Source organism: Ranitomeya imitator, chromosome 2 (assembly GCF_032444005.1).
Source record: "Ranitomeya imitator isolate aRanImi1 chromosome 2, aRanImi1.pri, whole genome shotgun sequence".
Lineage (NCBI taxonomy): Eukaryota > Metazoa > Chordata > Amphibia > Anura > Dendrobatidae > Ranitomeya > Ranitomeya imitator.
Genome location: NC_091283.1, coordinates 803,345,508 through 803,359,927, shown reverse-complemented (window position 1 = coordinate 803,359,927; position 14,420 = coordinate 803,345,508). Strand labels below are relative to the sequence as shown.

The 14,420-nt window shown below is 42.8% G+C and overlaps 1 protein-coding gene across 2 annotated transcripts in view; it reads left to right on the top strand.

The window, feature by feature from the left end:
* The window catches only part of CEP55 (centrosomal protein 55), a 33,170-nt gene that overhangs the window by 1,783 nt on the left and 16,967 nt on the right, over nucleotides 1-14,420 (top strand). The window contains exons 2-5 of one of the 2 annotated variants that reach the window (XM_069753771.1): nucleotides 2,854-3,040; nucleotides 5,945-6,169; nucleotides 10,005-10,064; nucleotides 13,530-13,674. In XM_069753771.1, coding sequence (XP_069609872.1) covers nucleotides 2,876-3,040; nucleotides 5,945-6,169; nucleotides 10,005-10,064; nucleotides 13,530-13,674 — 595 coding nt within the window. In that variant the 5' untranslated portion in view covers nucleotides 2,854-2,875. The remainder of the gene's footprint in view (nucleotides 1-2,853; nucleotides 3,041-5,944; nucleotides 6,170-10,004; nucleotides 10,065-13,529; nucleotides 13,675-14,420) is intronic. The other variant, XM_069753772.1, reaches the window with a different exon arrangement.

Genomic DNA, 14,420 nt, shown 5'->3' with positions numbered 1-14,420 from the left:
TGAGCTGGTCTTCTGCTGGGTAGGGGCCAATATCTATGGACCTTCCCAGCCTATTAATATCAGCCCCCAGCGGTCTGCTTTGCCTTTGCTGTTTATTAAAATTGGGGAGACGCTAAAAAAAATTACATGACAGCTACCCCAGAAATGGTGCATCCATTAGATGCGCCAATTCTGGTGCTTTCCTCGGCTCTTCCCGATTGCCCTGGTGCGCTGTAAATCAAGATTGTGGGGTTGATTTCAGCAATGTATTGTCCACCGACATTAAACCTACAGGTACCGTCACACATAACGATTTCGTAAACGATATCGTTGCTTTTTGTGACGTAGCAACGATATCGTTAACGAAATCGTTATGCGTGACAGCGACCAACGATCAGGCCCCTGCTGGGAGATCGTTGGTCGCTGTGAATGATCAGGACCTTTATTCGGTCGCTGATAACCCGCTGTTATCGCTGGATCGGCGTGTGTGACGCCGATCCAGCGATGTGTTCACTGGTAACCAGGGTAAATATCGGGTTACTAAGTGCAGGGCCGCGCTTAGTAACCCGATGTTTACCCTGGTTACCATTGTAAATGTAAAAAAAACACATACTCACATTCTGATGTCTGTCACGTCCCCGGCGTCTGCTTCCCTGCTCTCCTCCTGCATCCTGTGTCAGCGCCGGCCGGCCGTAAAGCAGAGCACAGCGGTGACGTCACCGCTCTGCTTTACGGCCGGCGCTTACACAGGATGCAGGAGGAGTGCAGGGAAGCGGACGCCGGTGGGCGTGACAGAAATCAGAATGTGAGTATGTGTTTTTTTTTTTTTTTACATTTACAATGGTAACCAGGGTAAACATCGGGTTACTAAGCGTGGCCCTGTGCTTAGTAACCCGATGTTTACCCTGGTTACCCAGGGACTTCGGCATTGTTGGTTGCTGGAGAGCTGTCTGTGTGACAGCTCCCCAGCGACCACACGACTTGCCAACGATCACGGCCAGGTCGTATCGCTGGTCGTGATCGTTGGTAAATCGTTAAGTGTAACGGTACCTTACGTGTTAGGCCGGGATCACACACAGCGAGATACGGCAGAGTCTCGCTGGTTAAAAACAAGCTCTGGCACTCCAGAGCGGAGCGTGCGGCCGCATAGCAATACATGGAGCCACACACTCCGCTCCGGAGTGCCGGTGTCAGAGCTTGCTTTTAACCAGTGAGACTCGGCCGTATCTCGCTGTGTGTGATCCCGGCCTTAGAATGGGGCTACATAGACTGGAGCAGCAGCCACTGCCGGGTCTTGCGCTGCACTCCGCTAAGTCTTGCAGAGTACAGCGTGAGCCGGAATGATGAGCAGTGACCTGGCTGTGGCTGCTGCTGCAGTCTGTGGAGGCCCGTTCTCTAAACGCAGGAAGATGGCGAATGCCTTAGGACCTGTGTTTAGACTATGGCAGACTTGTATGGTTTTCTCTTTTAATAAATGGGTGAAAGAGGTACATTGTTGGGGTTTTTTTTTTTTTTTTTTCAAATAAAGATTTTTTTTTTCCCTCTTACTTGGATAGTAATGGGGGTGTCTGATAGACGCATTTCCATTACTAACCCGTGGTGTTGATGTCTGTGAATAATACACAGCTGACATCAGCCCCACAATCCCATTACCTTGATTGCCACTGCTTCAGGGCAATCGGAAAGATCCGTTCCTAAGCTCCGGAGTTGGCGCATCTATTGGATGCGCCATGTTTCGAGCAGCCGAGGACTGGTCTTATTAGGCTGGGAAGGAGTCAATATCCATGACCCTTCCCAGCCTATTACTATAAGCCCACAGCTGTCTGCTTAGCCTTTGCTTATTATTAAAAATAGGAGGAACCCCATGTCATTTTTTTAGGGTCTCCCCATTTTTAATCAGCTGAGGCAAAGCGGACAGCTTGGGGCTGATATTAATAGGCTGGACAGGTCCACTGATATTGGCCCTTTTCTAGCATAATAAGACCAGCTTACAGCAGTCTGCTTCACCTTGGCTTGTTATTAAAAAATAGGAGGACCTCACGTTGTTGTGTTTTTTTTTTTTTTGTTACTTATTAGCATATACAGTAAACTACACATGCAAGGCACTGCTCCACTTGGACCTCCACCTCCTGGTTCAAGATATTATTATAATGTGTGCAAACTGTAAAGCGCTGCAGAATATGTTAGCGCTATATAAAAATAAAGATTATTTTTTTTTTTTTATTCAAAGTCATTTTCCTTTCCATATTTGCTTGCAGTGCAGTTGTCCTGCTTTTAACCCCATTTTGCTTCCTTTTTAGCCCCCTAGCTGTTACTACTACCATTTTATAGCACCAAAGTCCCGGTCCACATTGACTTATATGGGATTCACGTCCGGGATCAAGTTCTTGTACCCGAATTGAACTTTGGACCAAAGTTTGGATGGAGCTGAACTTCCACTAGTCCGGTCATCCCTAATCCTGGCCAAATCCTCCAATTTCATTTGCTGAAATGCTGTTCAAAAATTGCAAGGGCCTTCCACCATGCTTCACTGCTGTCTGTATATGCTGTTCTCTAGACTTTGCAGTCCTGTATATTCCCTGGTAGCACATTACATACAGAGACCATTGATTTTAATGTCAACTGGGAGTTACCTGCCGTTTCCCCAAAGAGTCAGATAATCACTAGTCTTCCCAGCAGCAGACTGATCCTCGCCTCTTCTCATAGAAAAAAGGAAGAATATTCCATATGTTGGACCATCATTTCTTTTGCTTCTGAGGATAAGATGAAGTCTTCATGGTTTGCCTGACCATTGTACCATGGATGATAAAGTTGCTACCTGATGTATGTTTGTGCTTTCATATCATAAACTTTTTTTCTGTTTTTCTTTTTTAGAAAATCTTAAGAGCAAAAAAAAATGAATTCAAAAAATGGAAGTAACAAGCCGGGTCTCAAAACTGCTGTGTCAAAATCAGACTGTGATTTAGAAAAACTCAAGAAGGAAAATGGAATCTTGAGGAAGAAATTGGAAGAGTCCTCTAAATCCAAACTGTCAGGTGGCGAGAGGAACCGACTATTGGAGGTAAGAGAGGTGCTGCTGGTGTACGAGACCGAGCATCATCATCGGACATGGTCTGTACTCTGAGCCTAAATATTCCCGTTTACTATATGTAATGTGTAACAATCTAGTATATGATAGAGCAATGTATGTGTCCAGAATGAGGAGTATAGTAATATGGGTGTGTGTAGTGGTCTCACTATACAGGTATGCAACAATCATTATCCCACAGTGGGAACGTGCGAGTAGCATAAATGGGAGAGGGGGAAAGAAACACAAAAAAGAAAAACTCAAGGTCCATGATAAAGCGCATATAAAATTGCTTTATTAAATATATTAGGCAGGCAAGGATAAGTGTGGACAAACACATATAAACCAAGATATAGTCTGTATGATGGGGCATACCGGACCATAGGAAATCCCATAGGGCTACCTTAACATATATTATGCATGAAGATACATAGGTACAGTCCTAAATACGAGAAAAGGTAGCTTGCTATAAGGTAAACCTTACACATCATGGGTGTATATCATTAAACAGGAACCTGTAAGGTATCCCTTGCTAGTGGATTACAGAAGATATCAAATATATTACAGCTGCGATCAACACAATGTATGTTATATATTGGTTTGCTGTTTACCTGAGGGAGTACACCAGCAGGGGGCTCAAGTGGTCCACACGCCCACCCCAACGCACGTTTCGAAGAAGCACCTTCGTCAGGGGACATGTTGATGGTGCTTCTCTGACGAAGGTGTTTCTCCAAAGTGCTAAAAAAAATAAACATCCCTCATATACCTTAATCTAGGTCGCTGCCTTGTTACATAGGTTTTATATCATATAAATACTACAACACTGAAATAGTTGCAGATAAAACAAATGTCATTCATTGATATTGATGCAACAGGAAACCTGAAACTGGCCAGCGTTTTTGTCAAGATGACCTTTATCAGGGCCATTCAGAAAACAGGCTAAGATTCATGAAGTGAAACATTATTTTAGCCAAAGATACGTTCACTCAGTTGTAGAGGAAAAGATAGATGCCCCCTGAAGGTGTACATATTTAATTATCTAGTGGTGGCCGTTCCTCTTGCTTAGTCGGCCTTGGGAATCAGCTTTTTGATGGTCTAAAACCATTCATTATACTTGGTGTGCTGTGTCCCTTTTGGGAGCAAAGGAGAAGGGAAGGTAATTTTGTCTCCTTCATGTTAGAAGAACAGTGAACCTACAAATAAATGTCTGAATTAAGCAAAAATTATAGTTATGCTCCTGTTTGGTCAGTCTGCAGCATTTTCTGCATGATCCTGAAACATCCTGTCTTGTAGAAATCCTGTAGAGAATAAATGGGTTAGTCTCCTAATTGGTGCAATCTTCAGCTTGTGCCTGGCCAGAAAAAAAAAAAAATCATATATATATATATATATATATATATATATATATATATATATATATATATATATATATATATATATATATATATATATATATATATATATATTTTACGTTACGGAATCCCACGTCGCTGATTGGTCTCGCCAGCTGCCTGTCATGGCTGCCGTGACCAGTCAGTGACGGGCACAGTCCGATTAGTCCCTTCCTACTCCCCTGCAGTCAGTGCAGGGCTAATGCGAGCGGTAACGGGCCACAGGTACCGCACTCCGTTAACGGTGCTATTAACCCTGTGTGTCCCAACTTTTTACTATTGATGCTGCCTATGCAGCATCAATAGTAAAAAGATGTAATGTTAAAAATAATAAAAAAAACAAAAAACCTGCTATGCTCACCTTCCGTAGTCCGACGATGCGCTCGCAGCTGCCGCCAGCTTCCGTTACCAGAGATGCATTGCGAAATTACCCAGAAGACTTAGCGGTCTCGCGAGACCGCTAAGTCATCTGGGTAATTTCGCAATGCATCCTGGGAACGGAAGATGGCGGCAGCCGCGCTCGCATCGCCAGAGGTTCGCTGGATCCCGGGTGAGTATATAACTATTTTTTATTTTAATTATCTTTCTTTAACATGGATATGTACCCACACTGCAATATACCGCGTGGGCTGCGTTATGTACCGCGTGGGCTGCGTTATGTACCGCGTGGGCTGCGTTATGTACCGCGTGGGCTGCGTTATGTACCGCGTGGGCTGCGTTATGTACCGCGTGGGCTGCGTTATGTACCGCGTGGCTGCTATATACTATTTGGGCTGTGTTATATACTGCATGGCCACTGTTATATCTTGCGTGGCCTGTATTAACGCATCGGGTATTCTACAATATGTATGTATATAGCAGCCACATAGTATATAGCACAGGCCACGTAGTATGTGTCTGCTATATACTACATGGCTCCTATATACTAGGTGGCCTGTGCTATATACTAGGTGGCCTGTGCTATATACTATGTGGCTGCTATACACATACATACATATATACATACATATTCTAGAATACCCAATGCGTTAGAATCGTGCCACCATCTATCTACTGTGTGTGTATATATATATATATATATATATATATATATATATATATATATATATATATATATGTTTGTGTGTATGTCCTGAAATTGGAAGCAGCACTTCATTCAAGTGAAAAGAGCTTATTATTTAATGCACCAACATGCTGTCAATTCGGTCCCTTAGTGAGAAGCTTTGAAATAAATATATATATTTATTTTATCTACCATATTTGTCTGCTTTACTTGTAATATGAAGCAAAATAGACCAAAGAACATAAAATTAAGGGATTATTTTTTCATTTTCCTTGTTTAGTGTTTAACACTGTCTACATGTGACAGGATGCCTTGTATATGCAGATATCTGGTTTTGATAAAATTGTTCTTTGTGAAGTTGGAGTCTTGCTATGTTCATGATTATTCTGTTAGTATTATTTGCATTGTGAGTAATGGGCGCAAAATTTTATTCTTTGGGTGCAGAAAATTCTCGACCTGGAAACCCAAAACGTAAAAGACAGTAATGATAGGGCCAGACAAGGTGAAGTAATAGAGAATTTCAGTGAAGCCCTTCATGATAGTAATAATGGACAGGTCCTCCTGGTAGAGAAGGAAGCCGAGCGCCTAGAAGAAATCTCCACAGGGATCCGGAAACTGCTCCCACCTTGTAAGGTTCACTGGAAAGACGGCCCGTCTGCGGATGTCCAGGTATTCCCGACCCTGTCCTGTGATACTAACCTAGTTGTACCTGTCCTGAAGTATAACCACTAGTGATGAGCGAATGTGCTCGGATAAGGTGCTAACCAAGTGTCGTCAGCGTGCGTGAAAAATTAGTTTGAGTCTCCGTGGCTGCATGTCTCGCGGATGTTCGACAGCGGTAACACATGCAGAGATTGTCTAAGGCTGCCGTCACACTAGCAGTATTTGGTCAGTATTTTACATCAGTATTTGTAAGCCAAAACCAGGAGTGGAACATAGAGGAAAAGTATAATAGAAACATATGCACCACTTCTGCATTTATCTCCCACTCCTGGTTTTGGCTTACAAATACTGATGTAAAATACTGACCAAATACTGATAATGTGACGGCAGCCTAACAGCCGCCAGACGTGCGGGGTCTCGAACGTATTATTCGAGCACACCAAAGTCATTCGGCATGTTCGCTCATCACTAATTACTACTGCAAGACTTAGACTTTTATTTCTGTAGAGACATAGACGTGGTCAGATGTGCGGGCGACTGTCATTTGGCTGCAGTTCTGTTCTTGCTTCTCAGGTGACTGTTGTAAAGCCGGTGGACAGTCTATGGCTAGATTAATTATCAGGGTTTTTTTTCCTTCAGTGAAGAGATGTTTGTTCCCAAGCCATTAACCAGACCCCTAGGAGGTTTTTATTATTATTATTATTATTATTATTATTTATTGTGATTATACTCAATTTTATCATTAAGGCACAGATCTGTGTGATTCAAAAACACTGCGGTTTGCATCTGTGTTTCACCGGTCCTCAAGGACGTGTTTGGCCGAGCCTGATTTCCAATCGAGGATCGAAACGCCACCTACAGTATTCCAAATCTCACAGATCTCACGCTCGGATCCTTTGGTTTTCACTGATGTTTGTATAAGTCCATGAAACTAAAGGATCTTGTGCTGTCAAAGAAATAACTAAGACCGCACATGGACATTTCACCCAGATGTGTGACTGTAGCCTGCTGAGGAAACCATATTGGAAAATTGTAATGGATTTCCAAACACAATTGTAACATATTTACCCAATCATCCCTAATTGATTCTTCTGTAGTTATTTGTTCCACAGAAGCCAATACACTGAATAATATGTTGCGGAAACTCTCATTAGTAATTAGGCCAGATAATATTTATATGCCAACATTTTGTAGGAGAGAGTGGATTGCAGGCCGCTTCTGCGCACTCCTGTCCCGTCTGCCTCCCCAGATCTGCAGATAAAGTGGTCTAACACGGCCCCTGCAATCCCGCGCAGGCACATTATTACCGGGCATGCGTGTTGCTGAGCATGCGCAACCACAATTGAAGGTGTACCTGCACGCCAGCCACAGGATAAACTGCATAAGGCATTAATACAGATGAAATAGAGAATTTGATGTTTTCTACTGCTGCTACCGGCCTTGGGCGTCAGACGCTAATTCGAGTCTAGTGAATTTTGGTCTCTACTTCACCATTAACTAATTATATGATCAAAGTCCCACCACCTATCTATAAAATGTTTTTCTTCTTATCCTGTGAAAAACAGACCTGCATTTAGCTGCACTGACCGAAAATGACATAAGGGATGGGTTTCAAATGCAAAATATTCTTATCCACATAAAATATGATCTTATTGTACAAAATGACTGCAATGTAAAATGATCCCCCATATTTCTCACCATATTTATACTGAATCCTAGAGTAAGTAAATAGGGGGTCCCAGAGAACAGCGGCAGGTTTAAAGATAGATATAGATTTTTTTTGTATTTATCTGCCCTCCCCTACAAAGGATTAATAAAATGTTGTATGTACCTCAATTAGCGCCACTGAAAGAATTGCAACTGGTCCAGCAAACGCAATAAGCCTTCATTACAGCGACATCAATGTCAAAAAAAGTTCTAGCTCGGACATAGTGCTGGTTTTTTTTTTATTAATAGAACTATATTTTTGTTTGTGACAAGCCATTGAGTTGTTCGGTTGTGAATGTATATGTATAGTATTATTTCCATGGAGCATTGAACTCTTCTGAATTACATCTGCACAGTAGAAACCTGTGTGCGCCGTGCAGCATATGTCTGGCGCAAAGAACAAATGATTCCACCAGATGGCGACATTTCACCATCTTTGACCTCTGGGCCCCAGCGAATATGTAATGATGGGCACAGTGACTGCTGGCTGTATGTGTGCGCCAGAAATTACCACAGGAGGAAAAATATATAATTTTTTTTTTCTCATTAGCCAGCCCCGATTTATTAGTAAGGTCACAAAGTTTCCACTTCCTCAGACCCTCTGCTGTAAACTGCAGAGAAATCTGGCACTAATACTTCAGTATTCCTGCAGCGCCACCACAGGGGAAATTAGGCATAGCGCCCGTTCACATCAGTGGACTGTCATCAATAGGACATGTTCATCAGAGGAAGGGATCCTCCTTGTAATCACTCTCCACCGTGACCAAGAGATGAGGATCCTATCCTTATCTATATGTGAGAAACATACATAGTAACATAGTAACATAGTTAGTAAGGCCGAAAAAAGACATTTGTCCATCCAGTTCAGCCTATATTCCATCATAATAAATCCCCAGATCTACGTCCTTCTACAGAACCTAATAATTGTATGATACAATATTGTTCTGCTCCAGGAAGACATCCAGGCCTCTCTTGAACCCCTCGACTGAGTTCGCCATCACCACCTCCTCAGGCAAGCAATTCCAGATTCTCACTGCCCTAACAGTAAAGAATCCTCTTCTATGTTGGTGGAAAAACCTTCTCTCCTCCAGACGCAAAGAATGCCCCCTTGTGCCCGTCACCTTCCTTGGTATAAACAGATCCTCAGCGAGATATTTGTATTGTCCCCTTATATACTTATACATGGTTATTAGATCGCCCCTCAGTCGTCTTTTTTCTAGACTAAATAATCCTAATTTCGCTAATCTTTCTGGGTATTGTAGTTCTCCCATCCCCTTTATTAATTTTGTTGCCCTCCTTTGTACTCTCTCTAGTTCCATTATATCCTTCCTGAGCACCGGTGCCCAAAACTGGACACAGTACTCCATGTGCGGTCTAACTAGGGATTTGTACAGAGGCAGTATAATGCTCTCATCATGTGTATCCAGACCTCTTTTAATGCACCCCATGATCCTGTTTGCCTTGGCAGCTGCTGCCTGGCACTGGCTGCTCCAGGTAAGTTTATCATTAACTAGGATCCCCAAGTCCTTCTCCCTGTCAGATTTACCCAGTGGTTTCCCATTCAGTGTGTAATGGTGATATTGATTCCCTCTTCCCATGTGTATAACCTTACATTTATCATTGTTAAACCTCATCTGCCACCTTTCAGCCCAAGTTTCCAACTTATCCAGATCCATCTGTAGCAGAATACTATCTTCTCTTGTATTAACTGCTTTACATAGTTTTGTATCATCTGCAAATATCGATATTTTACTGTGTAAACCTTCTACTAGATCATTAATGAATATGTTGAAGAGAACAGGTCCCAATACCGACCCCTGCGGTACCCCACTGGTCACAGCGACCCAGTTAGAGACTATACCATTTATAACCACCCTCTGCTTTCTATCACTAAGCCAGTTACTAACCCATTTACACACATTTTCCCCCAGACCAAGCATTGTATTTTTTTTTCTTTTTTTTTTTTTTCTCTAGATAAGTCTTAATAAGTAATATTACCTTCAGCTTTGCTATGTGGTCTATGACTGTCATCGCCTCCTGGCATAGACTCCCTCTCCTGTTTTGCTTTAGCACCCAATATATATGATGGCTGAGAACTTTTTCTATATTTTCACTTATATTATATTTTTTTCAGCATCCACCCAAGACTGAAGATATTAACCGTGTCCACATCCTGGAGGCCCAATTAAAAGATGTGAGTATTGGTGACGAGCAAACAACAATCTATTAAATTCATAAGGGTTCGATGGAATTTGTCTGCCGTGCCGTTAGTGTGGGGGCGGGCCTCACGCCATGCCGCGGGGGCGGGCCTCACGCCATGCCGTGGGGGCGGGCCTCACGCCATGCCGTGGGGGCGGGCCTCACGCCATGCCGCGGGGGCGGGCCTCATGCCATGCCGCGGGGGCGGGCCTCACGCCATGCTGCGGGGCGGGCCTCACGCCATGCCGCGGGGGCGGGCCCTAACAGCAGCTGCTAAGAATTGCTTTACAGCAGACACTTTGAATGAGGAAAACAATCTATAGTATCTTGTGTGCATGACCATAAACCAGTCAAATTTCTTTGTATATACAGCTTGACCAAATATTTAATTTCTGGACCTGTGACAGAATCTTTGTGATTCGTGCTCTGCGTGTCACTATTTTTTTTTTTTTTTATTTAAAAAGAAACAACTGAGATGCAGTTGAACGTATCCTATTGATTTGGCCACTCTTAACATTTCTGCTTTCTGTCTTGTTTTTTATTATTATTTTTTATATAGCCTAATTATGGTCTGTTTCTTTTCTATTGAGAGCTCTTTTTACCGCATGTTGTGGGTTCACAGCAGCGGGATACAAATGCCACACCTGGAATCGGCTCCAGAACTTTTACATACTTAATTGATAGATTAAAGAGAAAATAGCCCATGCAGCCCTCTAAAGGGCTTTTGAGGTAATTGTCCAATTAGTTTTGGTCCCTTTTTAAAAAGAGACAGCTACACATTAAAGAGTTGTAATTCCTAAATCCTTACTCCAATTAGGAGCTGAGAGTCTGAACTCTTCAGACCATATTGATTATATAACTATCTTGGATATGTTTTGGTAAACCCCACCCCCACCACTGATTGGCTGCCTCCTGTGTACACGGTGCATTGTCCGCAAGCTGCCAATCAGTGTTGTGGGCGGGGTTATATAGGGCTCAGCATTCTGAGCACTGCTACTTCTACAGAGAAAACAGATTGTAGCAAAACTGCACCAAGGAGCCCAGTAATGGACACATCGCTGGAATCAGGCTCTGGGCCACTACATCATGCTGATTTCCGATTACATATAGCAAAAACCTGTTGACAGATTTCCTTTTAAAAGCTTTTCTACAAATACATTTTTTTCTGTGTAGTACATGAATTAGTGTACAGAGCGGTGTTTTCTCTTTCCGTGGATGCTCGGGGTGCAGTCCCGTACCGTCCCTCCAATACCTTGTGTAATGCCATCATGTGAATGAGCCACCTGCCCAGCAATCTCTCATTTTCCCCATTGCATAATCCTATTTGCACAATGTAATTGTGCCGTTGTAATGCGTCCATTAGCTGCGTCCTGTCCGCTCTGCGCTCACATTTCTGCATACACACAACAGATGCTGTGTATAAGCACTGAGCGTCATGGACAAGTGCCAGTAATGGGCTATTACTATTCCTCATGTGATCTCATTATAGAGCTGGATTATCATAGACGACGTATCGCTGTCTTGTTAGTTCATATTGCCAGTCATATAAAGACTTGTGATAAGCCGTCCAGCTGTTGCCGGCTCAGTCCTTCCCCCGCTAATGGCTGGATAATAGCGCAGCTCGGACGCTGTGCTCTGTGAGTGCAGTGATCGCTGCAGGCACCGTTACACTGATCCGGTAAATTCTCCGTAACAAGCACCAATCACCAATATAGAAGATCGTTCGGCCCTTGTTTGCTATCATTTACATGTTAGCCATCTTCAGCTTTTTTTTTTTTTTTTTTTACTTGAGCAATTCCTTTCCTGTGCAGCACATCCCCTGTTTATACGATGGGTAGTGCTGCCGAGAAATTATCATTTTATTTTTTGTGTGTCATATCAAAATGAGACGAGCAAATCATTATATGCGGTTGGACTGCTGGACAGGTTTACACTGAGCAATTGTTGGGGATGACTAGGTACATGATATCGTTTTGTCCATTATTGCCCCCTGTGAACGGCCCTTTAGGCCACTGACACTGGCATGGTGGAAAGGAAACTTTATACTCTATTAGGACTGAGATTTGTGCACGAAGCACACAAGCTTCCTATTTAGAAGCTTCGAACGCTTGGCCCAGGTTTACTGCCACTTGTATTTTATTGTTTGTACACTATATAGCCCTCAAGGAGAACCATATAGTGCAGAGAAGCATTGGCACGGCTAATGCTCCTAGAGATCGTACGTTCGCGGGGGGTCTGAGCAAACAGTTTTGACCTGGCAGAATGCCATTTTAACTGGGGCTCATGTGGATATCAAAGTTGCAGCTAAAAACTACATTATGGGTAAAAAAAAAAATGACCATGTTAGGCTAGTTTCACATTTGCGTTAAAAAACGCAGCGTTTTTAACGCAAACGCATGTGGTGCAAAAACGCATGTAAACGCGTTAAAACGCTGCGTTTTTTAGACGCATGCGTTTTTGCATGTGGTAAAAAAAAAAAGCGGCGTTTTGACGCGTTTACATGCGTTTTTTCCTGCGTTTGCGTTTTTGAAATGCATGATGAGAAGTGTGTGACAGCTTTTAATCATCAAAATCAACTAGAAAATCCACTATAAACAGAAATAGCTAGGGTTAGGGTTAGGATCCCTAGTAACCATAGGGACCCTAACCCTAGGGATCCTAACCCTAGGGATCCTAACCCTTAGGGTTAGGATCCTAACGGTTAGGATCCCTAGGGTTAGGGTTAGGATCCTAACCGTTAGGGTTAGGATCCCTAGGGTTAGGGTTAGGATCCCTAGGGTTACTAGGGATCCTAACCCTAGGGTTAGGATCCCTAGGGTTAGGATCCCTAGGGTTAGGATCCCTAGGGTTAGGGTTGGGGGGTGGCTTATCAGTGTGTATTCTTGTGTTTTTCTATTGAAACACATGCGTTTACATAAACAGCAATGCGTTTTTTTGCCGCAAAAAAAACGGCGCTAGAAATTACTACAGGTTGCATTTCCGCAACAAAACGCAAGCATAGAAACGACGCATGCGGCGGCAAAACGCATGCAAAAAAAACCCACATGCTTTTTTAATGTTAAGTATAGAAAAAAAATGCATGCTTTTTTTGCGCTAAAACGCAGCGGCAAAAAACGCAAATGTGAAACCAGCTTTAGGTTTTAAAAAAATAAAATACATATATATTTATATTTTTTTCTTTTAAACCTTGATTTTTAAATGGGTTTAAAATATATAAATATAATTTCTTAAAAACAACAAAATGTAATAAAAAACAAAGTTAAACCTGACGATTTAGTAATAATAGAAATAAACCTTTAATTCTGCAGCAAAGTCTGGGGGTCTTGGTGGACGTCCTGTGTATCATATATGGCCACTACTTGGTACTATTTAGATTAGATTATTGCTCTAGAAACAGTGTCTTTAGTGTAAGAATAACGTATTAATATTTGGCTTTTTTTTTTGTCTTTTTTTTTTGTAGGCTCTAGAAAAGAACCGGCAGTGGTTGGTATACGACCAGCAGCGAGAGGCGTATGTACAAGGGTTAATGGCACGCATGGTTGATCTGGAGCAGCAAGTGGCAAATGCCAAGCAAACTCAGCAAGCCAAAGAGAGCAACTCGCAAGGTAGGAGGATGCATGTTTGATTTTCTTCTCTCCGTGTCCTGCGTATACCATCTAGGGGACATATTCCTGTATTTTAGTTGGGGTCGTTAATCTCGCCTATATTTTGGGGTCTCCTGACGTATAAAATTGAGTGGGGGGAGGGTGCCTATCAAAAACATATGGAATAGTGATGCATGTCTCAGATGGGAAAGACAGTTTGTTTTTTGCTTTGTTAGTATTTGTGCAAAGCAAGGGGAATATGTGTTTAATCGTCCATAAAGGGAACCTGTCACCAGAAAAAATATGGTATTAACCTGCTCATATGGGGTTAATCTGCAGGGTAATAATGTTATTAACCTGCCTGGCGCGCCGCACACTTAGTTGAATCCTGCAGGGAGAAAATGCATTTTAATCCTCCGGCAGCGTTCGGGTTTCAGTCACGCAGGTCGCGCCGGTACGGGTTCAGTCACCACTATGAGTATACAGAGCGGCGGCTGTAACCCTGACTGACATACTCTCTACATTGGCGCCGGCACCGCCCCCCCCCCCAGGGAATGAAGACGGAGCACTGCAGGGGGAATTAAGTTAATTTTCTCCCCGCAGCATTTGATGCCGGGCAGGTTAATGGCTTTTTTTCTGGTGATAGGTTTCCCTTTGTAAACTTTTCACATGTCAAAGAAATAGAACAAAAACTGCGTCCGCTGACATGTCCACTGACTTCATGTCTAACGGGGCATCAACCTTTCTCCTGAGACCATAAAGTGCCT